The sequence below is a fragment of the Seriola aureovittata genome, chromosome 21, assembly GCF_021018895.1.
Source record: "Seriola aureovittata isolate HTS-2021-v1 ecotype China chromosome 21, ASM2101889v1, whole genome shotgun sequence".
Lineage (NCBI taxonomy): Eukaryota > Metazoa > Chordata > Actinopteri > Carangiformes > Carangidae > Seriola > Seriola aureovittata.
Genome location: NC_079384.1, coordinates 16,449,093 through 16,477,038, shown reverse-complemented (window position 1 = coordinate 16,477,038; position 27,946 = coordinate 16,449,093). Strand labels below are relative to the sequence as shown.

General features: G+C 41.1%; 1 protein-coding gene across 46 annotated transcripts in view; it reads right to left on the bottom strand.

The window, feature by feature from the left end:
* Positions 1-27,946, bottom strand: part of LOC130162078 (ankyrin-3-like) — a 166,872-nt gene that overhangs the window by 11,486 nt on the left and 127,440 nt on the right. For 20 of the 46 annotated variants that reach the window (XM_056365548.1, XM_056365545.1, XM_056365542.1 and 17 more), the window contains 15 exons: positions 26,763-26,869; positions 24,007-24,231; positions 20,876-21,030; positions 19,973-20,184; positions 19,403-19,610; positions 18,972-19,068; positions 18,655-18,883; positions 17,734-17,859; positions 16,599-16,721; positions 16,010-16,036; positions 15,324-15,405; positions 6,191-14,077; positions 4,518-4,592; positions 2,837-2,968; positions 2,498-2,641 (listed from right to left, as the gene is read on the bottom strand). In XM_056365548.1, coding sequence (XP_056221523.1) covers positions 2,498-2,641; positions 2,837-2,968; positions 4,518-4,592; positions 6,191-14,077; positions 15,324-15,405; positions 16,010-16,036; positions 16,599-16,721; positions 17,734-17,859; positions 18,655-18,883; positions 18,972-19,068; positions 19,403-19,610; positions 19,973-20,184; positions 20,876-21,030; positions 24,007-24,231; positions 26,763-26,869 — 9,829 coding nt within the window. Of the gene's footprint in view, positions 1-2,497; positions 2,642-2,836; positions 2,969-4,517; positions 4,593-6,190; positions 14,078-15,323; positions 15,406-16,009; positions 16,037-16,598; positions 16,722-17,733; positions 17,860-18,654; positions 18,884-18,971; positions 19,069-19,402; positions 19,611-19,972; positions 20,185-20,875; positions 21,031-24,006; positions 24,232-25,377; positions 25,411-26,762; positions 26,870-27,470; positions 27,513-27,946 lie in introns of all 46 variants that reach the window. The other 26 variants (XM_056365574.1, XM_056365561.1, XM_056365560.1 and 23 more) reach the window with 14 other exon arrangements.

Genomic DNA, 27,946 nt, shown 5'->3' with positions numbered 1-27,946 from the left:
GCTGATTTTAGTTAAATTTAAGTATGTTATCTCAAAATAAAATCTGAATCAGCCTTTAAAAACAGATAGATTATGCGTCATTTTTGTGTACTTGTAGAATATAAACTCTTCCTTAGGCCTGTAAAAGCTCCAACATCGTAGTTGAAAGGGTCTCGTGTTGAAAGGGCCTCATGATTGGGGATATGCTAATGCTAACGCTTGCTACATAGCTGGAGGTGCCATACAGTTTGGGCAGGAGAGATCTGCAGCTGTTGCGGGCAGTTGTTAGTGCTGGCAGGGGGCGCTGTTGTGTTTCCAGTCTTACTCTAGTCAGCCTGAGCTCAGCAGCGAGGGTAAGAGCAGAAGCTACAACTGGATCCAAAAGTAGCTGAAGTTAGCAGAAGTTAGCCATTGGTGGAAATTAGCTGGTTAGTGGTGTTTAGCGCTGACAAGGGTATTTGTTTTTAGGAGTTAGTCACTCAGAAGCAAGAAGAGGAGGAGGAGGAGGAGGAGGAGGAGGAGGAGGAGGAGGAAGGCAGGGAGTCTGCTGATCTCAAAGCAGGAGAAGCTGCAGTGGAGCGTAGAGGCTGGGAGGCTAGGAGGAACCCAGGAGATGAGAGGTACAGTACAGCAAACAGCAGTGACACAGAAGCATAATTATACACTGTACACTTTGAAAAAGGGTGTTTCATTTTCAACCCATGTGGAGTGTCATCCGAGGCCGAGCACGTCCTGATCAACGCAGAAACACTCGCGGATGTGTTGAAAAGGCTCCACCCATTTGAAGAGTGTTAAAAGTGTATCATTGCAAGCCGACAACATCAGAACAGGCAGCCTCTCACACAAAGCCATAGCCATGCATTTTGTTGATCTTTTTATCTATTGATTGTTGGTTTCACTTGACATCATCTTCACAAAAAGACCAACTTTGCTCCAGATTTGGTGGAAGCAGTAGTAACACTGATCCTTGTGTTCAGATGACTTTTGGAAACGGAATTAAACAGATTTGCAATGAGGCCCATTTCAGAATTTCCTGCCAGCTCTGTATGTACAACTACTAAGTGGAGGAAATATATTTTCATTTGGCTTGGCCTGTTTCTTGACCTACATATAATTTTTTAACAATATTTGTTAATATTTTAGCAAATTGGAACCATTAAACGTATGCCAAATTGGCTATTAGCAGTCTCATTTTGCAGTCTACCCCTGGATATACGGACAACTATCACTGGATTATTTTGATACTGAAGTAAACCTAAACACGTGATGATTCTGAGGCAAGATCTGTTATATACTTATGAGGAATGTCCTTTTGCTCTGATTTCTAAGCAGATTTCTAAGATACATGAAGAGATAATATATCCTTTGAAAGTATAAGTCACTGAATCTATAAATATGTGTCATGTCTGTGATACACATATGATCTGTTCAGATTTGACCGAGCTGTGACACTGAGAAGGAGTGTGATTTTTTTTAAAGTACCTTAAAAATACTTCTTCACGCAGTATCTTTGCCTCACAGCTTGTCATCTTTGTTCCACAGTGATAAACAAGCTAATTGTAACTTGCATAATTTATAATCTACCTATAACAAAAGGCACATTTTCATCAGATTCTGAAATGGCCCACATTGGGTCTGTCAAAATCAGAGAAAACTAGTGGCTGCCACATTCAATTTTCAATTAAGAAGAAAGAGAGAAATATAGAAAGAGAGATGAAAAGACTTGTTATACTGCTTAAAGCAAGCATGCTGTTATTATAAATTGGTTGTTATAATTATGTGTTTATGTATTTTAATAGCACAAATAGATAAAAGGAAATAGGTTGTAAACTTTTAACATACACAAATACACAACTATTGTTAAACCAAATTATGAACCAGTGCCAGAACCCAGCTGAAAAATGTGCTTAGCTCATTATCTTATCAACAAGATTATCAATACATTTATCAGATGGGACAGAAACACCAGTTCATTCGTAGCTTACATTTGCCTCAGGACCATGCTTCTAAACATTTTTACAAAAACAGTCACACACACTAAAAAGTGTCATGCACCTAAAATGGTACAGATTTTCCTGCCCTCAATTAAAATCAATATTGTTTAAGCAAGCGGGAACTAATTTCTTTTTTTTTTTTTTTGAGGTTTTCAAATATTATTGATAATCCCCCAAAAATCTATCACTTGCCATCCATGTTCCAATGACTGAGTGCTACAAATTAATTGCACTGCCCAGTGTTGGAAAACTAACAAGCTGACTGGGGTGACTGCTTGGTAAAGACAACTCTAATGCTATTATTACCTGATGGTCCATTAACTATGAGCTCAATGAACCTGCTGGAGCATTAACTCATTTTGATTGACTCGTAATTAACTTCCACTGTTTGGTCAAGCCCGATTGGTTCTGTATTTGTTTGCACAGTCAGGTCTGACTATCTGGCTGAGAGAGGAGGTGAAGAAGGGTGAAGGGATAGACTGAGAGATAGACTGAGAGTTCAGCTAGGGTGGGCTACACTTTACCATCGGACTGATCCGGGAATACTGCGTTATCATCGGCAAAGCAGCGTGTGCCTGAAATGTTACCGTAGTCAAATATGGGCCCTTCCAGCAAAGTCACAATATCCAACCGATTGATCTTAGTCAGCACCGCAGTTAAAGCGTCCGCTGAAGGGGAGAGAGACAGAGGAATTACATTGACAGGAAGCTATTTCAATATCAATATCACAAAACATTAACATTGTCTTAACAACTTTTTTGATATAAGATAATACCAGTTAAAAAAAAGTAGACCTGGATATGAATTACATCACATTTCTCTCAGAGAAACACATACAAACAGTACAGCCACACCCTGCTTACTTGTGGCATTTTTACCATCCCTGTGCACCCATTTCTTTAGGAGCATGAAGCTCTGTGCTGTCAGGGAATTGGGGTTCTCCACTCTGATGAAGTTGATCTCATCCACAGAGAAATCAAGCTCCCTGGCCAGCTCTGCAACCACACACAAACACCACAATAAATGAGTTTTTGTCATGAGAAAGTCAAAGCAAAATGATGCATTTTTGTTGCTGACTGGGTGCCTCAGGAGTCTCATTTCTAGTGAGGTCACTTATGCTAAAAAAATGTCTGCACTGAGATACTGTCATTTATCACCTATCAAGCAGCATGTTCTGTGTGACAGTTCAAAAAAATGCAGCAGCTTTAGAAAACAGGCAGTTATCTGATGAAGAGGTGTTTACTGACACTCAGAATTTGAACAACACACCACAGGTGAAATACTGTGCAGCAATGCACAAAAACAGCAGTGATAATTAGCTATTAAACAAAACGTATGAAGAGGTTGACATTTTAAATTAGATTTCAACTTTGCAGCATCATAATTCACATCAAATAACATCCATCTTCCAACTGACTGGTTCTTATGTTACAGGCTTCACTTGATTGCAAGAGGTGATGGACATATTGTTATGTGATGAAACTGTAGCACTGAAAACATCACCATGATACAGTATATGTCAACCATTTTCCTTATATTTATTTCCTTAGTGCTCATTCCTGAATAACTGTAACTGCCAAACACTGTGCCAGGCACAATCTAAAGATAGTGAAGGAGTGAAACACTGCTGTACAGACAAGCACATGGGCTATAAATCTAAAACCACGAGAACGTAATGTTCAGCAGAGCTGCTCGTTCACTGCAGCTCTGTAACAGGAACACACATTAAATATGGATTAGATTCCTTTCCTCTGCTGAGCACTCACACGGTCACTGGACAGAGAGACACACAACTACAACAACTCACACTCATACACACTTCAGGGGATGACAGTGCACACACATGCACACAGGCGTGGGGCAGTGCTGCAGTGCAGGTGGACAGGCTTGGGCTAAACTGCAGAGGCCACACCCTGATCTCTGCTCCAATACAATATACGAAAATGCCATCACACTGTTCCTCTTAAAACACAAAGCTACATGCCAATGAAGAATATAAAGACATTGATATAAAAGCTTTTTGCTAGTAAAATTATTTAAATTTCCTTTATATATTTTTCAGCCTTCACTCCTAATAAGTCTCAATATGAGGTGAGTATGTTTAAATTTCACAAATGAAATTGAAAAGTTACAGTGCAATTTGAGTTTTTGTAATTCTTCTACGTATTGTATTTGTGATGACGATGATGTATGTGACTATAACTGCCACTGCAGCACTGCCAAGTCAAGATATTTTATACTGTATGTCCACCAGATGGCAACAAACACTGTAAAAGTAGTGGTTTGAAAGCTGGGCTCCAGTCAGGCTGATTCATCCACACATGGGTGTTCTTTAAAATTCACATACTGAATCCTCCGGTATCATGTCACAAGTTTATGTCTCTGCTCAGACAATTAACTGATTCAGATGAAACTGATATACTTCCATCACTGCAGCTGTTTCTCCATGTCATACTGATTACCATAATAAATACAGTATTCTTGCATTGCTTCAAGCTTGTTTTTGGCAAAGAGTGAAAAAATGAGAGATGTGTGTAGACTCACCAGTCCAGCTGAGCCCGAGGTGGTCAGCTACTATTGCCATGCGGAGGTCTGTTCTCTCACAGGGACTCTGAGGGCCTGTGCGAGGAAGCAGGGAGGGGGCAAGACAGCGAACAGTTAACGTGAGGTATTGTGACAACGATCCCCAGAATTAAATGAGGTTCTCATAAAATGGCTGCAGAGGGGAGAAATGACATTTAATGGAAGAAAGAGATTGGGATTGTGAACTGAAGTCTGTTGACATTAATGTGGTTTAACCATACCTACTAAATACCTAGTTAATGAATACCTACTTAATTAAACTCTCTTTTTTGCCATTTTCTGATGAGATATTCATATTAAACATAAAGATCAACTTTAGCTCACTGTCCCATGTCTCACCTTTGGAAAAAAAAATACAGCTTTTCTGGCCAGACTCTCCTCATTGATTCAGTTTAGATAATGGATGCTTGTTTTAGAGAAATGATTTGACATTTTGGAAATATACTAGAAAAGGAGATTGATACCACTCTCACATCTGTCTGTTTTAATATGAAACTATAGCCAGGAAACGGTCGGCTTAGCTTAGTATAAAGACTGTAAACTGAGGGAATTAGCTAGCTTAGTTCTGTCTAAAGCTCAAAAACCTGCTTATTAGCATCTCGAAAGCTAACTCGTACTCACAAAACTCACTATTAAAAAACATCAGTAAGACAGCTGAAAATACAAAATACAATCACAAGCATGAGGATCTGTGAGGCCAGAAAAGAAAAAAGAAAAAAATCACAATTTCACACTAAATTCTTTGATGTTCAGTTGTATTAGTATTAGTAGCAAGAGTTCAGAGTTGAAAGATTTTTGTATCACATCACTTACAACAAACGGTCTAGCGTCAGGCAACATTCCCTCCCACTGAAAAAAGCAATCCATGGCTTCAACTTGAAATCAAGAGCGATCCAGCCGCACAAGATTTTCCACCGAGTTGCAAACGACACACACTCCTCTGTGGCTGACGTTAACGTGATTGTCAAGTTCAGCTGATGGATTGTTTTCGCAGCGATTTCAAGAGAGCAAAAGTATCACCAAAATCTACAAACCGACCAACCAGGCAAGCAGACCAAAACAAACACAAGGTCATGTTGTACCCACACAATCCTTTTACGTTTCAGTCTCAATCATGTCTAGAGTGGAGGTGAGTGGTGTGGTGTCATGTGGTGAGGTGCAAGGCTACCTTGATCTCAGTGTCAGGATGGCCCACAGTAATTGAAAGGGATGTATGCTCACTTTGCTCAAATGTTCTTACTTTCAACCTGATACTGATACTTATTTTGAAATTGTAGTTCCTGTATCTTTTCTGTACACCAGAGACATCACTATAGTCTGTTGTAAAGCTCTTGTTAGCTGGTTATTACTTCTATGAGGTAATTCATCCAGTTGTCTTGGCCTAACATCTTAAATTAGAAAGTCAAAACAGAATAAAATCTGGTGCTTGATCCAGAGACAAATTTTGAGTATCCGTGTTTTCGCCTTTAGGCCTTCGTCTAAATCAGACAGCACAGGACACAAATAACAAGAATGACAGGAAGAAGAAGTGACAACTACACTTACAACGTCACATCACAAAGCACCCACAACAGCTACATGCATCTCATAGAGAAAGATAAAGTATAACAAGTGTTTAGAAAGAGTTTACAAACTAGTCTCGTTCTCCGTGACAGGAGCCGTGATTGGTTGATCAACCTGACTCCCTTCCTCCTTCTGCTCCTTCCCTCCATGTGTCCGCCTACTCTTCCTCCTGCTCCTCCTCATCCTCTCACTGCTGGCCTGCTCAACCTCAGCTTTCACATCTCTAGCAGATGGTGTTGATGTGGTGGTGGAGGTGGAGGTAGAGGTGCGTGAAGGGCAGGAACTTCTAGAAGCTTTAGATGGTTCTGACAGGGAAGTGTTCCTGGTAGTGCTGAGGCTGCAGCTCTCTTCGTCCTCAGTGGGCAGTGTTTTCCCCTCTAACTTTGTGTCAGCCTCCTTGGGAATGGTTTGGTCCATAGGGATGGCTACCTGGCTAGTGATAGACCTTGTTTTAAAGTTTTTTGAGATCACTACACTGCTTTTTCTCCCAGTTTCATTTGTGCTACTTCTTCTTGGGGTTTTCACTGAACTATATCTTTGTTCAGTGCTGGATCTGCTTTTAGTTAGCAGTTTATTACCCCTGCTAGTTTTAATGCTTGTGTCACTAACTGCAGATTTGGTTCTAACCTGCTTCTGCTCCCGGGAAAAAGAGGGGTATTTAATGGCTTTCATCACTGGGATTCTAGATTTAGGAAATAAATTCTCAAAAGGGTCTAATCTTTCCCTGACTTTATGCATTGCATGTTCCCTGACTTTGAGTTTATCAGCATTTTCTTGTGCCTTGTCTTTCACTATTGTTCGACTTTGGCTGCATAGTTTGCTTCTGTGCACCCTCACTGGTAACCTGGACTTGCATATCTGGGGTTTGACCTCTTTGGCTGCCGTGTTTGTTATTGCTACATTAGGACAAACCCTGCCTTCCCTGCTGTTCACCTCTAGCTGGTTGAAGGACGCCTCTATCCTGCTGATCTCCTGCAGTCCCGAGGAGGACAACATGTTAAACACAATACTGCCAGCCTGAGCGACATCTGAATGGACATAATGGGAAACAGGGATGTTGCTACTGGTATTGCTGCTCCATGTTTGGGGATTGCTTATCTGTTGTGAAGGTGCGAAAGAATGATCTGTGCTTTGGTAACAAGTGTTCTGATTTTTTGAGATCCAATCCAAATGGTCGTTCTGTTTGGACATACCTGAAGGAATTCTGTGATTTGAATAATAATCTGTCATGCCTGATGTATTCAAATTAGCACAATCTGTGTAGTTTGAGGTTACAGAGTAAGAACTATCTACAGTTGATCCTGAGGTTATATTATCAAAGGTGCCTGTTGTTCTACATTTAGAACTGTTATTTGATGCATCATAAGTTTTATCAGATGACAACTTGAATCCTGTTCTAAAAGTGGAGAATGAAGGCTCAGTGTTAGAAGTTGAGTCTCTGCATGTGCTGTAACTGCCAGCCATATTTGATATTTCTAACTGGACAGTGGTAGTCTGAATGGAGACTTGAGGAACTATTGAGGTATCTGTGGGATCCTGAGTACTAAACTGATCCCTGTGTTGTGAGGAGGCGTCTACCTCTGATTCTCTGACACTGTACCTGCCCGCCGAGTAGTAATGCTCACCAATCTGAAAAAACTGGAGCCTCTCCTCCACCATGTCCCTCTTGCTCATGTCAATCGCACCACTGCGTGTCATCTCAAACATCTTCCCTTCATGGAAGGGGAATGGATTTGGCTCGCTTGTCGGCGTACTATCGTCTGTTGGTGTTCGGGCTGGGGTAGTGTCTGGTGTCGTAGCCTGAGACTGTTCGTCCACTGCTAGTCCAAAAGGCTTAGGCTCACCATTGCTTCCCCGTGTCCCTCCCATGTCAACGATATCTTCTTCTCCACCTTTACTGGACCAGGGGTCAAAGTCCAGCCCTTTAGTGGCAACAGTCTTAAAGGGAGAGTTAAACTCCTCCTCTAACTTATAACTAAAGTAAGTGTCTGAAAATCCCTCTTTATCTGAGGGTTTTTGTTCCTGACTTGTAACCCCATCTTTACTAACAGCATCAGGTTTACCACCATTTGAAGGGGTATCTTTTTTGAAAGTGTCCTTTTGACATTCTTCTGGGGTTTTCTCCTCTTCAATAACTTCAAGTTTGGTCTGGGGAAAAGAGCGGTCAGTGGACCTAAAAGTGTCTGTTGCCCAGACATCTCTTCGGCTGTCTGGAAGACCAAACAACCGTAAATCTGCCTGCTCACACAGGCCATCATCCTCATCCTGAAGTTCATATCCATCTAGGGAGTCTATCTCCGTTGCATCTGTGTCATGAGAAAATTCAGCTGTTGTGGCTATTGAACAGTCTGTTATCGATTGATCATTTCCATTTTGTTCATATTCATAGTCCTCTCCTTTGTCATTAGAACCATTGGAACCATTGGAGCCATTGGAGCCATAAGAACCATTGGAGCCATTGGTCCCACCATTAAGTTCTTTGTTGTTTCCATTTTTGTCATGTTTTTTGGATTTAGTCGCCTTTTCCTTATCTTTCTTCTTTTCCTCTTCCTCCTCAGGAACTTTGAAAGTAAATTTCTTGCAAGGAATTGGTTGAAAGATTGACTCATCATCATCTCCTTCATCACCGTTTGACTGACTGTCATCTTCCCCAGGAGGCACCGGGGAAGGGGGTTGGATTCGTATAATTGGCTCAGTCAGCAGATACCTGTCGTGTTCTTCCTGTAAGTTTACTTCCATCATTTCTGTCTCAGTCTCTGAAGAGGCACAGGAACCTTTCCTTTCTGGGTCTGAAATTTCTGAAGCTGAGTCCAGAGGAGGAGGGGGAGGGAATTCAATATATGCGATACCTTTGTCTTTTGAAACTTCTTGATGCTCCTGGCCTGTAATTTCCTCATACTCGCCATTGGCTGTTGTTACTTGCTGATTGAATCTATTTGTTAATTCCTGCAGGTTATCATTCATTTCTGTTTCTTGCTTATTAGCATTAGCAAGGTCTGCTTGGGTGGCATGAATATCAGTTTTCCTTTCTGGCAGGGCCTCTTTAAAAGAGAAAAAAACTTTGCCTTGGTCATCCTCCTCTGATTCCTCAGATACCTCCAGGATGGGACTGGGTTTCCCTGGCATGAATCCCATAAAGCCATCAGGTGTCCTGACTGTGAGGTCATAGCTGACTTCCTCAGAGCTGGGGGTCTCTGGTGTAAGGGGGCTTTTCCCTGAGCTGTCTATGAAAGACACCTGTTCTAGTGTGTCATCATCTGGGCTTATGGGGCTGATTGCTGAGTTTGATTTCTGTTTGACTGTGTACAGTGCTCCTTTGGCCTCCCTCTCTGCCTGCCTGCCCACCTGAACACCGACATAAACAGGTAATGTTTTGATGCCCTTGAAGTTCTCTTTGGTTGTTGTAGCAGCTGGAGGGTTTATGACATTTTCCAGCATTTCTCTAGGGCTAGGAAGATTATTGGAGTTGGAGTCTTTGGGTGCATTATCTAGAATTTCAAAGGTTAGATTTTCATCTGTTTTTGCTGGGGTTGTCTCAAGACTCATCTGTATTTTGCTTTTAGATAATGTAGGTATCTGTGAAGGTTTAATTATTGTCTGTTTCTTTGTGAGGTCATTATCTAAAGTAGAGGATGCTGTTCTTATAGGAATTTGAGATTCTGTCTTTTTTCTGAGATTTTTGTTTAGTGGTTCCTCGCCATCTTTTTTGGGCAGCTCAGCTATTACTTCTTTGGAAGCAGACTCACTTTTTGTAATTTGTTGGTATTTTTTAGCATCACTCTCTTTCTCTAGTAATCTAACAGCATCATGAACAATAGATGTCTGAACTTTCTGGACTTTATTGCTTTCTTTAAATTCCTGAGTAACACTGGAATGGACATCTTTCCCTTTAGCAGTTGCTTTGTCATTCTCAGTTTCACTAATTGGTCTTCGCAACGAGGCCTCTGGGATATTTTTGTTCGGCAGTTTTTCTCCTATATGTTTTGGGGCTTTGGATGTTGATATCACAGCAGGTTTACTGCTGTCTGTGGCATCACATTTATCCTGCTCAACATCCTTTTTAAAGGTTTCATCTTCTGATGCTTCAGACACTTTTGATGCTTTTCCTCCTGCAAAAAACTGATAAACGGGAAGTTTGCTCTCCTGTAATTTCTTTATTGAAGGTTTTGGCTGCACTGGAGGAGGAACTTTGGTTGGACTAGACTGACTTTGTTTCTGAGCCTCAGATTCAAACTTCATCCTCACAGCACTGACTTTCGATGTTGATTTTACATGAGCAGGAGAAGAGGGTGCAGATTCACTTGTCTTAGTTTGTTGTTTAATTTTATCGTCACTGGTATGAGAGAGAACGCTCTTCTGGGGGCTGCTTGGTAAGCTAGAGCTTTTCTTTTCAGTTGTTGGGGTGCTCCCAAACATTTTAACAACCGAAGGCTCCCTGAGTTTGCTTTTACTGAACACCTCTTCTCCTGCCTTAGATTTCTGCTGCGTTTTCTCAGGGCTACTGCATGCTGAGCTAGGCCAGGATCTGGGTTCCTTTACCTCTCGTCTCATTGGCTTTTTCTCAGGGGACTGCAACTCATCATTGAGCTTCTCTGTTTTGTCACGGAAGAACTGAGATACCTCACAGAGTTTTTCTTCAGCTTCCTTTACAGTTTGGTCCACCCTATCCTCATAAAGGAGCTTATCCCTGCTTCTGTCATGTTTATCCTCTGTAAATCGCATCCAAACAGCATGCTTGGGGCTGCCCTGATCTGTGGAGTAATGGAGCACTGTCACTTTATCAAACGGAGATGGTTCCTCCCTGTGCAAGAATTTACCAGATTTAGGGGACCCATCTTTTGATGACTTGGAGACAAACTCTCTTTTGGGGCTTCCTTGCTGCTGACTCATGCTCTCAGCGCCACGGCTACCATTCTCCTCATGAATTAGGTGCCGGCTCTTGTCAGTCATCATTGCTGAATCCTCTGTGTCAGAGTGAGACATTGAAGACACATCAAGTTTCTCTGACAGTAGCATTTTCTCAGCAAACCTATACGACTCGCCTCTGATCTCTGACAGCTCATCATCACAGTACTCTATAGAGTGCTGGCTCAACAGTTTCAGGGCTTTATATGAATCATCTGCCATCAATTGAGCAGAACTTGGGCGACTGTCTTCCTCCTGTGACACTGGGGTGTTAACGCGAGATGTTTCTAGGAAGGAGGGCAGGGATTCTTCAGCAGTGAGCTCCTCTTCTTCCTGTTGGGCCTCATCGTAATCAGTAAGTTCCCTAATTCCACGGTCCCCCTTGTAGACATAAAGCTCAGGGTGTTTTTTGGTTTCCCTGATAATAACCTCAGTTGGCTCTGTTGTGCTGTGGCCCTTTTCGATATGAACCTCAATTATCCTCTCGACTTTAGGTTTGGATTTAATGTCTCTATCTAGAAATCTAGGAGTCAGCTCATCACCTTTGACAGAATCCTGGCTAGCCTTGTGTTCAAAAAGGCCTGCCAGTTCTTTAGATGGGTCCCTACCTGACTGGAAAGCTTTCATGATATCACTGACCGACATACCCTCCTCTCTAATCTCTGCGCCATCAGTCAGTTGTGGCTTGTGATACACCATTCTAGTGGTAGTGGTGATATGAGTTTCCTCTTTAAGACACACACTTTTGTTCATCATGGAGTCCTCTTCCGGCATTTTCATCTGTAGGGCTTTGGTAGAGCTTATTGAAGCTGGATCTGGCTCTATAGAAGGAGGGGCAGATGCTGCCTCCTCCATCAGGAGAGGCTCACAAGGATCGTCAGGCTGCTCATAGCTCCTAATGTGGACCACTTCAGTCCTGGTCTCAGTCACACAGGGAGGGATGGGTGAATCTGTGAATAAGGGCTTAGGTCCTGTGCTCTCTGCACTCTGAGGAGCAGAGGGTGTCTTTTCACTCCTGGTCTCAAACCCGCTGTCTGACAGGGGACTTTTATCCTGCTCATGAGACAGGTCCTCAGGTGATTCCAAAATAGTCTCAGACCCCTGATATGACTCAGCAAGTTTGCTTAGGTCCTTCTCTGAGGGAGATCTGAGCATGCCTGAGACTGGTGGAGGCATTTTGAGTTTGTGCTCTTGTATCGACATAGATGGTTTAAGAACACGTTTTTGTTTTTCCTCCCCTTCCCTTTTTGTCGCCTCCTCATACTTACATTTCAACTCTGTCATTTTGGAGAGAGAATTAGCACCAAAGTCATTTGTTAAAAAGTCTACTACTTTAGCTAACTCTAGGTCTTTGCTTGACATGGATTGGTGCTTGAGAAGGAGCGTGTTTTCATCAAACAGTGGGTAATAGTCTGTGAGGGTACTTCTTTGTGCCTCCTCAATCTCATCTTTGGAAAATTCCTCCCATTCATCCTCTGAGGGTCTCTCTTTACCTGCAATGGCCTTACCTTCACTCATGATATCTTTCTGTAATATTTCACTGACTTTCACTAAATCTTCTTTCACTTTCTCAACTAGAGTAAATGGCTCTTCATCCTCTAACTTGGTCTCTTTGGGAGTGCCAGTATTTGATGTTTGGACAGTTTTGGCTGCTGTCTGTGTGTCTGTCTGTAGGATTGCTGACATTCTGATCAGATCCTCTTTCATGTCTGCTACATCTTTTAGTATTTCCTGGTTGGAGGCTGCTGTTGGGTGGATAATAGGTGGTGTGATGAACGGGGGGGATTTCAATTGGGAATTTATTTTTGATGTGGTAACACAGGAAGACAGAGAGGAAGATGACGAGGATGAGGGACGAGGGGAATCAGGCAATGCCATTTTGAGAGACCCTGGCCCTGGTTTGACAGGGGTCTCTGGGATGACGTTTACTAATGAGTACACAGGTACAGTCACCGTATTAGATGAAACTGCTGAACTGGGGGAAGCAACTACAGATCTCATGGAACCGTAAGCAGAGCTTGCTGTTGCAGATCTACGTGAGGAGGACTGTGTTTTAAGAGTGCCGTAGCCTGAGACTGAGTATGAGTCTATAGCTTCATTTATGGCTGCACTAACACCAGATGTTGCTGCTTGGGTGGTAGCCTGAATCCTCTCCTGAAGGCTGCTACTCCTCTCAGAGATAAGACGAGAAGAAGGGGAGGATGGCGTGGACGAAGAGGATGGATATTTGACAGGTGATACTGATCCGTTCATCATGGACAGTTCTGAGGAAGCAATGGTTGTCTGCCCAGTTGAAGAGAGAGACGAAAGGGATGTTCTCCCTCCTCGGGATGAGAGTGTTGAATCTACAGAGGTTTTCAAAGAGGACAGGCTGGATATGCTTTTACCAGAAGGAAGGTTAGGTGCCACTGCATCTGTCACAACTGTGGACCCAAGGGCAGTTTTAAAAGGCAGATTAGCATTGTACATGTTGTAAGGTGTCTTTGGCGATGCAGGAGCAGTAATAGGAGCTGATGACCTCTCTGGCACAGGACCATTGGATATTGAGTGAAGTGGGGAAGTCCTTGATGTGTATGCCGAAGCAAGGTTCTTGATGGATGCTGGATCTGTGGCAGGTTTACATGGGCTTCCAGAGGACACAAGGCTGGCAGATGCCTGGACAGGGTATTGACCCTGCTGGACAACGGTTTTAATGGGTGAAGGCATAGTCCTGTAAGACCTGATGGGGGATGAGGACACTATGTCGCTAATTGATTTAACTGGGGATGACAGGGTAGGTACTGGTGGTGGAGCTCCAAGGGTGGCTTTGATAGTTGCAGGGCATGCAGGTGACGGGGAGGAGAGGGGCCAGGTAGATTTCAATGGAGAAGCAGCTGGTGAGCCTGCCGGTGAATCGGTAGAGGCGACGGAACCCCCCACTCCTGGCCTTGTTTGGCCAGGGACGGTAATAGGAGCAGTCGACCATGGTGGGTAAGGTCTGGTTGGAAAGACAGGTTTGTGAGGGTAACCAGCAGGCAGTGTTCTTGCTGCTGTGCTTCGCTCAACTGCTGTTTCTTCAGATGAATTTGTAGAAATAATGGTGAAGAAGGAATGGGAAAAATAATCCAAAGAATGTGGAGTAGTAAAGGTAACAGAAAATTATGTTGGGGAAGGGAAAGGAAGAAAAAAAAATGTGAAAGAAAAGAGATCAGAGGAGGAAGAGTTGGTCAGTGACGCAGTCCTGGTATCAAAGAAGGAAAACAGCAGTTTTACGAAGTGCTGAGATAAGATATTTGAATATTGTCTGAAGATGGATGAAAAGAAACAATTGTGTTTCCGTGTGATTCAAGACTGGAAGATGACACAAAGAACAACAACAGCAACAACAATGTAATGAATAAACTGAATGAAGCACATTCAGCAGCAAAGTAAAATTTCAGAGACAATGGCGTAGACTAATAACTGACAACAGAAAAATGGCGAGACAAATGCTCCAGGAGTAACACAAAACAACTTCTCTCTTTGGACTTTAGATGTTCTAAAACATTGTATGGATTCTGGCTCTAATTTCAATCCGCTTTTTAAAGTGCCTTTTATCTGTTTGGTCCAAAAATTACATAATGACAGATTCCCCAAAGACACTATGATACAATAGAGCCATGGGCTGCAGAAGTTTCCATTTTCCGTTTATTACATAACGAACAAAATATGACAAAATGTGTTTCCCATTTTGTCATGCAAGGTCGACAAGAAGTGGTGACAAGCAGAGAGTGAGAAAAAACTGAAAAGACACACCTGAAAGAGCTCAAACTCAAGACCTCCTACCATGCATTTTTGTCCCACAAAAAAAGCTGCTACATCATCACAAAGCCAAAAACAGCTTTAAACTCAGAAGGGACAAATGAAAAACAAATAAAATTTTACTTTGACCTCCTTCCAAAATGCCAATTCACATTGTGTTGGGAAGTCATAGAAAAATTTTTGATGTTGCTGCATTTTGACATCTACAACTCAGCAGTGGAAACAAACCCAGAAAAAGTACAACTCACAACGTGAGCAAGCACAGCACGAAAACTTAAAAACCACTCATTGACCCATGCAAAAATATGTACCATGTTGTTATCAAGCATGTGGACAGTGCAAGTTATGTAGGATGAGAAATATGCATTTATTACAGTAAGTAAGTCACATCTATCTACATATTGATAACGCATCTTACAGGTTAATTAAAACTGTTAATGCTGTAAACTAACTTATCCACGAAAATTTGCATTGTTATTATTCATCAAAGGGTTTTGTTAGTGAAAATGTCAAACTCACTCAGTGCAGGCTCGGCCAGATAGCTGTAGCGCTTACGTAAGGCTAGGGATGCAAAGGTATGACGTCGCTCTGGCTTTTCAGTCTGCAACAATAGTAAACAACACAAAATCCTATCAGTTCTAGGTCACCCTACAGTGTATAGTGCTGCCAAATGAGCAACATTTGGACCTTATAATGTCAAATTAAAGCAAACCCAATAGTCCGCATTAGTTGGTATTAACATAAGAACAAAGCCCATTTTAAACAGTTGTATAAAATGGCAGCAAATTCTTCTTTAAGGAGTATCACTGCACTGCAATCTTTAGTTAAGTGCTTACAATAGGTGTTGCCAAGCTAAGCACATTAGCTTGAGTTAGTCATGATAAGGCTACAAACTCTACCTTATAAGTACTTATAATCAATTTAAGCTAATGTTAATAAAGTTAAATCTTGACTAAAGAACAATGTAAGTATATCTAAACTCCAAAGCCACTTATATCACATACTGTAGAGCGCAAAGGATAAGGATAAAACAGATATGTTTTCATATCTACAATGTCATGTCATGCAAAACTGAGCAGCTAAAGGTTGCTTTGAACAAGGAAAGCTTTTATTGCCCTTGTAGAAGCGGAAAGAAGGCTATGATGAGCAGAGCAGGGCCACTATAGATCTAGCGCAGAGCACATGGTGGGGAGGGTGTGGTTTACCTCATCCTCGGCATCTGACTCCATTTCCTGGTTCCCAAGATGCATTGCAGAAACGGAGGGGGGAGTAACATAACATGGAAAGCAGGGGGAAAAGAAACATCAGGGTGTGAAAAAGGAGTGAGTGACAGAAGCTCCAACTGAGAAGAGAAGCCACTTTAGCAAACTCAGCAAATGAAAAAAACAAAAAAAAACAAAACACAGACCAAACAAACAATAACCAAAAAAAAAGAAAGAAAAAAGTATAAAGCGCCAACACTCAGCAGCAAAAACAGCAAACTGAAGCCACGAAAAGCCAGCCTGATAATCAAAAAAAGCCTTCAGCACAAAAGCCCTCAGCCAAAAGCATGTCATCCAAATCAAAAGATAGGTAGGAACATAATGAAACAGCCAATGAACAAAGAATCCACTGCATAGATAACCGATATACATAGAGAAAAGCTTTAAACAGATAAAAGACACAGTGGCGGCAGTTTGGCCAAAGTCTTTCTCTGTCTTTCTTCTATCACTGTTATTGGGGCCGAAACTACCCTAACCATGACAATGGTTATGGAGGTGACAACAGAGAATGGTGAGTTCAACGCTACCTTACCTTTTTCACTGCTGGAAGTGTGATGTTCAGGTTGCACACGGCGGTTTGTGGAAGGCCTTTTATGGTCTTACACTCTTTAAGGAAAGTGAGACGACCGCAGGCTTCCTGGCTCGGGTCTCTCACCTGGAGAGAGAAGATTGCTTCTTTATGTACCTCAGGCCTTTATAAGGCGATAGTCACTGCTGATTAAATGATCCACTGAAAATAATCAGGAAATATTTTCATAATGTTTTGATGATAGTGTTTTACTTTTATTTTTGCTTCTGCATACTTTATATTAAAAGTAATTTAATGTAATTGAATTGAATTTTTCAGCATTTTTTTGCAGAGATAATGTATATTATAAATTTGGGGACTGCATATTAAATAAGGGTACTACCACTTATGACAATATTATATTCAAGTACAGCGTGGTAGGGAATAGAAGAAGAAGCCGTTGTTAGTGGTGCACCAAGAGGTGACGTAGCATTGACGACGATAGGGTTACATTAAAACCACATTTTAACGCAGTGCTTGGAAATTTGTTGGAAATGTGTTTAAATTATTTGCTATTGTAAGATTAAACGTGCAGGATATAATATGGATAAAAAAAATAAAAATTTCAAAAAGATGCCACCAAAAAGCCTATGAGGCCTTGCTAAGAGTAAATGTCTGTGATTTTGTTTTGACACATCATCTAATGAAATGTTTTGCTGTGACAAAGTGATCTAGTTCACACACAGGACGGATAGTTTTCACAATAACAGAGCACCAAATGATGCAAGAGGATTGATTATGGGTAACATGAAGTTAATGGGATCGATCAATAATGAGGTTATGTAGCAGTGCCAAAGGGAATTAGGTCATAGCCTGTGGACTGGGTTTTCATTGTGTTGAAAGCTAGTGTGGGAAGAGTAGGGCAACAAAGGCAAATAGAGCAAAAACAGTCACGACTTTGCATAACGTTATAACAGCGACAAACTTGTACTTGCTGCTGCTTTTGTCCAGAATTGTGTCTTGTTCCCTACTCTACTCTGTTATGACGCCTTGGTTATTTTAGTGGGTTTCAGCAAGTTTTCTGCCATGTTGATTTATAAATCCACATCCACGTTCCACCCAGAGCAGGATGGTGATGATCGAGTGTATGTTGTAATACCTTGACGCAGAAGGGCAAGCGGTTCTCCTTGAAGGCGTAGAAGTTAAGAACTAACTGCTGACCAGCTTTGGCCAGAGGAGCCAAGTTTCCATAGCAGTCCACATAGATGGGCCTGCCCTCCAGAACCTGAGAGAGCACATAGACAGGGTAAGAACAGCATTCAAAGTCAACAACTAAATGCAAGTTGCAAAATTAGCATTAGCAAGTATTCATGATAGGGGATGGGTGCAGCACATGGCTGTAACGCGGGGTTTGATGTTGTGTGCTAGATAAGAACAAAGGGTTAAAATCTGCTTCTAACCCTCAACAGAATGGAGCCCCGACACTGACTAAATATTGTAAAAAAAAAAAAAAAAAATATTATTAAAAAAAAATCATTCTATTTATTTTTCCTTTACCACCACTGAGTTCATAAAATAAATATTAATTCACTTTATACTATACTTTATAAATAATTTATCTTTCACTAGCTTTTATATTGTTCAACTCTTTCATTTAGTCATTATCCATTTATTCACTATTTATTCACTTATTTAATTACTTAATAAGATAGATGGGTGTGTCATGAAGATCCAGAGCAGTAATATTGCTTAAATATAATAGGTTTGAAATGAGTGTTTCTGAAAAATGCTAGCAGCCTCCAAAAAGCACCGGGCAGGGGATGATAAAAGCATGAGAGTTATTCTGCAAGTTATCCATGGAAAGAACTTGTAATTACCAAAATAAAAGTGAAAAAAGTATAAAAAATAAATAGGTTGCATATAAATATTGAGAGAAACATTTTGATATAAAATAATACTGTCATAAGAGGGGGCTTCATTAGCATTAATTTTGCATCATGCTTCAATATCCCTCATCCTTGCATTTTGACAGGAGTAGAATAGATATTAAATAGATAATTAATCACTCATAAATATGTACCTCTATGTCCTTGCTCCTGGCCACTTCCTCAAAGTTCTCCTGCTGCTCCAGGGTCTTATCCACCTTGTCGTCTGTCATACAGAAGCACCTCAGTCTGGACTCCACTGGGTCATTCATCTTTGCAAACACCACAAACTTGGCCATGTAGGGCACACAGATCAGCTCCCTGTAGAGCTGTGTGGCCAGAGCCACCGTCTCTGGGATCTGGTGGCAGTCTGCCAACCAGAACCTGCACAAGTGATGAATGATAAACATTTCAGACACAAAAGCAAATACAACAGACTCAGTCAGAATCACTTGCTTGTCGTGTGACTCACCTGGCAGAAACATTGGTAGTGAAGGAGACGCAGTCGTTGACGAAGGTGAGAGGAGTTGTGCCTGTGATGTCTTCCCACTGTGCTGGGGACGTACCACCTGGTAGATACAGGTACAGGTAACATCAAACATTCTGAAGGTTTTCTTTTAATGTGATCAAGTTTTCTATATCTAATGTACAGGAAACATGGAATGACATATGTATGTGAAACGACACTGACATTACTGCTTCATGCAATATTTGACTAGCTCTACTGAAATAAGGTATATCCCAGAGAATTAGTGGAACATTAGGGTGAAATATCACCTTTGAAACATCTCTTTGAAAGACGTAAAGACTGGCCAAAATATCCTCACTTTCCAAATATGTCCTCACTCTTAACTCTTTAACACTTCAGCATATCTTCAGAAACGTACTAACACATACACACACCTGTAATGCTACAGAGAAGGCGGAGGCAGGGAGTACAGTCTCCTTTGTAGCCGTTGGTAAGGCCCTCCCCTGAGAGGGGCGGGACTGGGATTGTCATGGTGATGGGTTTGTGAAACTTCCGTCTCCTGGGCTCCACGGTAACGATCGGGCTGAAGGTTGCCCGGTTACCAAGGATTTTCTTCACGGTATCATCAGGTACTGGCTGGGCCTGGTAGAGAAGAGGCAACAGTCAATGAGTGATGTGTGTTTATGCTACATCTATACTGAAACTATTGCTTCACTACTTCTACTAATGCTAATGCTACAGCAAGAACTAATAATGTTATAAAGGCTAATGCTAATATTACTGCAACTACTGACTACTACTGCCGCCAATGCTAATATAATATGACTAATGTTACTACAACGACTAACTTCTACCTCTGCTAATGCTAATGTTAATAATACTACTAACAACTACAGCCAACCTATCTGCTACTAATGCTCATGCTACTATGACTTCTAACTACTAATGTTAACATTGCTTATCTAAAAGACCAACTTTCTGACAGTTGGTATATTCCAACTCACCTGCAGTCCAACTTTGATCTTCTTGGTTAACGCCCCCTCAGGAAAAGAGGCCTGAACCAACGGGACGCTCCGGCTGCATAGAGTCCCGCCTTCTGGTCCCATCTGATTGGTTTCCTGTCTGATCCTTGACACTACAGCAAAGTACTGTGGGAAGTCCTTGGTGATGATGCGGCAGATCCTCTTCCTCTCCAGCTCCTCAGGACTGTCCAGTTCTTCAGGAGAGGAAAATATATTTATTATCTTAAATTCTATTTAACACAGAAACAAAGTATGGATGGATCTAAATACTACAATACTACTACTAGATACTACAACAGAAACCAGAAAATTCTAGCTATCCAGTTATCTTTAATTACCTAACTAACTTATTTGACAAGGGCATAACATTTAAACCTGCTTTATGAATTGATATTGGTATTATTATTTATCACAATTGTAGGTTATTGGCCCTAAAAATGACAAAAAAACAGAGTAAATGCTTGACACTAATGGTTTACTTTGGTATCTATAACATCAGACACTGAGTAGTCATTTGCTGATATTAATATATGCATCAAAATGTTGTAGAGGTTACAAAGTGAAGGACTCAAGGTCCCACAATGCATTGCCCTCCACCTCTCAGATCTCACCCAATAAGAATGAAAGACTGAAAGCAATTCAGTACATAGACCGCATGTGTTTTATGCCATCAGAAAATCAAAACTTATGTCATCACAATAATTTGCAAGAGTCTATAATCACACAGCAATCGACACATAGCAGCTTTAAAAACACCTTTAAGTCCCAGGATGACAGGTCTTTCCATATTTAAACTTGCCAGTGTGCCACTATAAGACCAAACTTTGACCAAATAATTAAAGAAAAAAAAAGAAAAGAAAAGAGAATCAGAACATGTGGCTTTACCTTCATCCATCCCATTGAGGAGCTGGTTGAGGTCATCAGTCTTACAGTCGTACAGATGCTCCTTCCAGGTTTCTCCGTTGTCGCTGCGCAGCAGGATCAGCTCTCTCTCCTGGCCCCGCATCGAGCCAAAATGAGGGATCTCCACTATCACAGGCCTGGTGAGGTACATGTCATGGAGATATGGTTAGGAACAAGTAAACCAAAACAAAACAGTTCTACTTTACCATATATCTGTAGAATCTGATCGGAGTTTAGACAGTTTAGTTATTCCTCAAATCAGTGATTGTGGGAATTTTGTGAAAATCAATAGTTACACCAGAGCTCGACTAATTCAACATTAAATCTGAAACACAAATGATGACAGAAATATCATATAGTAGTTATTTATACATATTCGGGATATTAACAGAAATAACGGTGGCATTAATTCATTAAGTTTTCTTAAATTCTACAAATAAGGACAAATATGAATCACGAACATTGAAGGACACATGTCCCAGAAGCGCATTATACAAGGTATGAATTGTGGTTCTGTTGGTGGCAGTGTTGCTTCATAATGAAATGAAAGCTGTGGCAGTGCTGCAGTTTGATGGGACATTCAGAGTGCATGTCATGGCCTGGCATGACGTGACAAGACAGATGAAATGGGCTGAGGAGTGGGAGGAGAAAGCTGCACAGCCCTTACTTAAACAAGGCATGATAGCAACACAAGAGAGGAGGATGAATGTACTCTAGCCTGAGGACCATTGGTTTATAGGGTCACTCAGAGTAGAATAGAACAGAATAAAATACACACTGTGGAGGTATTGGAGGAACTATATTCATTGATCATCCCTTTGGGAAATCCGCAAAAAAAAAGGCTCAAAAAATGATGTCTCAATATAAGTGAGGAAACATAGATACATAGATACACTATTTACTGTTTTCTGCACCTCAACTGTAAACCTATGTATAACACTATAATGTTCACTATAGGGGTAATAAAAGTAGAATTTATGGCAGAACAGTTGCATTAGATTGCACAGGTATACCTATAAAGTGCAGTTTCTAATGTTATAGAGAAATAGTGTTAAAGTTTCATAGGTGTTTCTAACAGTTAAAATCTCATAATTTTATGAAGAAAAGCCTAAAGGTAACAGAGAGGAGAACTTTTATTGTGAAAAACAGTCTGAGTATAAACAAGATTGTAAAGTATTAAACCACAATTAGTCCAGTATCTATTGAAGCTCAGTTGCAGTTGCCCTGAAGTTTCACAGTGCAGAAATTTTATGGGACATGATGTAAACACCTTTCCGACTTGCCATGAAACCCTGAGGTAACATGGATCAGTATAATGTAACAAAACTCTTTCCACCAATGGAAATTCTTTACACACAAAAAAAAAAAAAAAAACTGTGAGATGACATAAAACTGATCTTAAAGGTGAAGTAAAGTAACAGCAGTCATGGGAAGCAGGATGATGCTTGGCTTGAGGAGGAAAAGGCTCATGCCCAACAAGCGCAGTCCAGTCCAGCCAATCAAAACCTTTTACTTTCAGTGACATCAGAAGCCCACTGAAAGCCTCTGAAATAAAAATAAAAAAAATACAATGGTCTCTAAATGAAAGTAACTATAATGGTTTTAAATTGTGTAGTTTTAGGAAGAATTTTACAATCTCAAATGCAAAAACTATATTCTATGTCTCTCCCTGTGATGTTACTGAGGCTAAAACAAATCCACTCTGCTGTGGTGGACCCATCCTCCAGCTAGTAAGCTTACTGACTTACTGTTCTCCTCCCTTCAAAATAATCATCACTATGTCATTGATTTCTTCCCAAAACTACATGGCAGCCATATAATATAAAGCTGTATCCTAGCAAATTAAAGTCAACGGTGATGGGTAAAATAATCATATCCATCAGCATGAATCAGCCTCAGTCATGTTGTTTCTTTTGGGGGAGGCGGGAGGTACAGGAGGGAGAGGAGTGGTGGGGGGAGTTGGGGGTGGCTATGTTTGGTTCCTACCCAACAAATCTAGTTCCTCTGGGTCCCAGCTGTAGCACTGGACTAACCAGGCTCTCGCCTTCATTAAGGGCTGGCAGCTTTCTGGGAAGATGTAGTTTACTGTGTCCGCAGAAATAATGAACACACACACACACACAAAACACACACTCGCAAAGTCAGTAAAAGCACACACACCACTGAGGTCTGGTGTTGTTATCAGTAATGAGACTCCTACTCCTACTACTTCTTTCCAGTGCTCTTAGTGATATCAGCACACTTAACGGCATCACTCACAGGTAAACAGAGGCAGGCAACTGAGGAGTCTTGTTTCTGATTGGCTGGCAGGAGTGGGTTTATTTTCAGTAACCGCTCAGTATAACCGGACACCTTTGATGCTGGTGCTTGTTTTCTGTCCTAAATCATTGTGCCACTATTAAACTGTAGGTTTAAAAGCAACAGCGAGGCTTGGCTAAAGAACTTAGAACTAGGGTTATTGCTGCATTTCTTTGGATTTACTGATTGTAAATTGAATATGTTTGGGTTTTGAATGATTGACTGACATGACTTTGGGCTCATGGCATTTTTGGTACTATTTTCTGACATTTTACAGACTAAACAATCAACTTAAAACACTTATTTGATAAATAAAACAACTAACTTGCAGTCCTATTATTATTATTATTTATAATGTAAATGTACTCTACTGTAACAGGCTTTTTCTGTCTGTAACCAAGTTCAGAACCATCTTTATTAAACATGTTTGAATCAGTTTCTTCAGTTTTTAAATGTTTCTTGACATGAAGTATTAATGTACAGTATATAACCATGATCACCTTTGCCTTTCTTTTGTTTAACAATCTACATTTTGTACACAGTTCACATCAAACACAGCTGGGCAACTTGCTTGAGGGCGAGCACACTGTAACAATTACACTTAAACTGCAAATTAAACTGCAGGTATCACCCCTCAACATGCACATACACACATTCACCCTTTCAAATAGGAACGCAGATGGTTGGAGATGGCGATGGCAAGAAGCAGAAGGAAGGAGATGTCAAGTCATCGAGCTAAAGTGCACTAAAATAAGCAGTTAAGCAAACATTACCAACAACATCAGTGAGGTTTAAAAATTAAGATGAAGTCTTACCCGAGGAACTGAGCTCCTGCCGGACCGACCTCGACCAGTCGGCTGGCCAGGCCTTCTCCTTCCACCATCGGAGGAGGTGACGCCAGTTTGTGCCTCTTGACCAGTCGACAGGTGATCCTGGTGGGCGCCGTGCACTTTCTCGGCGGGATGATGATGCGCATGCCGTTGTGACGACTTCCTCTCATGGAGCCGCCCCTGGCGTCGACCATGAAGCTGACCAGGAACCTGATGGAGAGCGAAGAAGGAAGAAAAAGGGAGAAGAGAAGGAGGAAGGAGACAAGGAGTGATAGGAAACAGAGAGAAACGTGAAGCAAAAGACAGGAAATAAAACAGTGAGAGAAAGAGCAGCATGTGGGGAGAAAATGAGACAACCAGAGAGGGAGAGAGGGAAAGATATAGAAGAGGAGTGGAATAAGACGTCAAATATACAGTTTTATTAGTTTAACAGCAGTATTGATGGAGAGAGAGGAGCTTTAGTTGGGGTGATCGCTTCCCATGCTGTGATCCTCAAAACACACACAAAAGTAAGTGTGAGCAAAAGAGTAGAGAGAAAAAGAAAGAAAGAAGAGATGTGTGAGGAGTTTTCTGTGTTGGCTGTGGCTGTGGTGGCACAAGTAGAAAAAAAACTTTGCCAAGTAGATGTTAGAGTTTTGCCACATCCATTTCCAAATTCTTAAATTAATCGATTATTCTTCCTTTTTTGACAAAAATGGCAATAAATGCTCTATTATTGTGTGTGGATGCTTTAAGAATCAGACAGCCAAGATGCCAACACAGGAGCCTCCTGTGTATCCTGTGTTCTACCAATATTAGAAGGGAATCTGTGTAGATGTGTGTAACTCATTGTAACTTAAAGAAGGAAGTCACAAAACTCACACACAGATTCACACCATGCAATCTGGTAACTGAGGTGTCACGTTAGTATGCATGTGGTTGCTGAACAAATAGTGCCTGAATTATTCCTTTGAAAAGTTTGATTAAGTTTAGAGCAAAGGCAAAGATTCACACAAACTGACACTTAATGTGACCTGTTGAAATATATATGTATAACTACTGATCCATGAATGTTTGAGTCTGTTTTAACTGTCAAAGAGCAGAACTTGCTGGTGGAAAATGTAAAAACATCCAGATCCAGCTGTAACTGAAGTCCATGTCATTCCAAACACAACTCAACATAAGTTCTTTCAGATCAGTTAGAGACTCGCAAAGATTTCCGAATAAACACAAGTAACGACACAGTTCACATGTGAGGAGAGCAAACACTGATGTTATGGAGTGAACAGAGAGGAGGGGGGGAGGGAGGGGGTGTGATGTCACCAGAAACAAGGTAGAGGTAGTAATAAAGAGGAGCAACCAATCACAGTCAATCACCTGCTGTCGTACTGCGGGAGCGGAGAGGAAAAACTGCAGGATGGACGACAAAGCAACGCAGGAGTGACAGGTCAACAACACAGCTTTGTCATTGAAAACACCACTGAGAAGATGATTACCAAGGAGTCCTTTCATTTTTTGGAATGATGCTAATTTGCTTTGTGGCGGGGAGTTACATGAAGGAATTGATACCACTCTCATGTCTGTAAGCTAACTGTGAGGCTAAATCCAGCAGGCGGTTAGCTTAGCTTAGCACCAAGACTGGAATAGTTGTTTTGTACAGATTTAACAAAGGAGATATAACATATTAATTTGTGAGCTAGCAGTTTCCCCTTGTTTCCAGTCTTTGTGCTAAGCTAAGTTAACCGACACACGGATGTGGCTTCATTTTTTCTTCTACTTTATTTGCCAGACAGACAAGAGAAGTATCAATCTTCTCATCTAACTCTCTGCCAGGAAGTGAATTAGTGTATTTCCCAAAATGTCAAACTTAAGCTCTAAGTTGCAGCTCCTTCATCTCAATAATTAGGTGAGTCACTGGTGGGACTGCTGCTGCAAGGCCAAGAATTCACTTGGTTATAGAGAAACTCTCTCTCTCTCTCTAGCAGTGGCCTTGAGCAGTTTCTAAGGATACACAGTGCTGTGCAAAGGTTTTAGGCCCTTGAGAGGTTTCATTTCTTCTCCATGATTGGCCCCAAATTCATTCTACAAGATAAAAATGATCTAAAACTTACAGCCAGAGTCATAAAGATCTATCTTCAGTGACAAGAATAACAAGGAGAGTCAGTCAAGGATTATATGAAGAGAGAGAAGACATTGAGACAGAATACATCCATACATCTCAACTGTGGTAAGTTCTCCAAGATGCATGGAAAAACCTACCTGCCAAGTTAAACTGTGCACGAGTATACCAAGGAGAACAGGTGCTTTTACAAGCAAAGGACGGTCACACAGTTTTTATCTGTTTGCATTACGTTATCTAATCAATATAACTGTAAAAAGCATCCTCACTTTACTTTTAGTGCCTAAAACTTTTGCACAGTACTGTATGTTTTTATCACTTTACCATATTCTTACACGGTAATTAGGGAAATAGAGGAAGTGTAACTTTTGCTAACAGATAAGCTTTACAGTTTGAAAAGAACAGACAATCAGAGAGGATGAAGAGAAAGCGCTGCAGGTAGGAGCCGTTTTCTCGAGGGGAGACAAAATGAGAGAGAGAGAATTGGGAAGGAAGACAGACAGAGAATATACAAAACAGGTCGGTAGAAGACAAGCACTTGTCTTGTAACCGCCCTCCGTCTTTCTTTTTCGCTAAAAGCTGAAAACAGAGTTCACATAAACATACTTTGGTTTTTTTCATCCATTCATCCAAAGGTGCTTACCCGGAGTGTATTGGTGAGGAGACTAGGTTGACATTATCCAGTGCATCTGCAGTCCAGCTGTACCTCCTCAGAGACTCGCTGTCAAAGTCCTTAGCCACCGCCAAATGCTGCGGAGGAGAAAACAAAGTCAATACAAAGCAGAAGAAAGTGCATGTAAGTGCATGATGGTTGCTGGGGAATCCCGTGTGTGCACAAGACGAGGGTGGAGAAATGATCCATCAATATGTGAAGAAATCAAACGATGTAAAACACAAAAAAGCTCTTTTAAAGAAGCCATGCGCAGCAGAAAGAGGCACATTTAGAAAACACTATGAAGTCAACCTTCTAAAATGTCCTACTGGGAGAAACATCACATTCAAAATAAGAAAAGATCTCCAGGACACACAAATACTGACACATAAATCTGCTCTAGTAGAAATTAAAGCTGGTTTTGTGACATCTTAATGAAATTCAGATCATCAGCGAAAAAAAAAAAGCAAAACATAAACAGAATAATCACCTTTCAAGAGAAAAATCATGACTTTAAGGATGGAAAGAAAGAAAGGAACCAACATCACATGCAAAAAAAAATATAAAACAACACAAGCCGAAGAAGATATGATGGTATAACTGAACTGAAAAAGAATGTTATAGTGTAAATAACAACAGAAACTGAATGACGTGTTCTCACATGCGCTGATAGGAGTGCATGACAACTTGAACATCTACCTTATTGTGTTCTACAATGAACGACCTTTCCTTGCAGAGCATCTGAAGCAGCGTGAGAGGAGACGAGCCGTTATTCAGCAGCTGCTACATTCACAAATCGTATAACCGCGTTCCTCTTAGGCTTTCTTTCAAATTACTGTGCAGCATGATGTCTCTCTCTGGTACAGTGGAGCATGTCCAAACTCCTAACAGCAGTTCTTGTTTAGCCCACTGATACACAGCAATACTTCGACCAAACATTCATTGTCTAATTGCTTTCCAATTGAAAAATGTTCAATATATTTATCCCTCTGAGGCTTTCAATGATCAACCTTAAAGGGGCACGCCACTGATTTTACATATGACGATAACATTGACCTTTACTCATCTGGCAGAAGCTTTTATCCAAAGCGACTTACAAGTGAGGGACTGAAGCTTCAGTGCAGTAGGGGACTTTGAAGTAAGTACTAAGAACAAAATCTATTCAATAAGGTGAA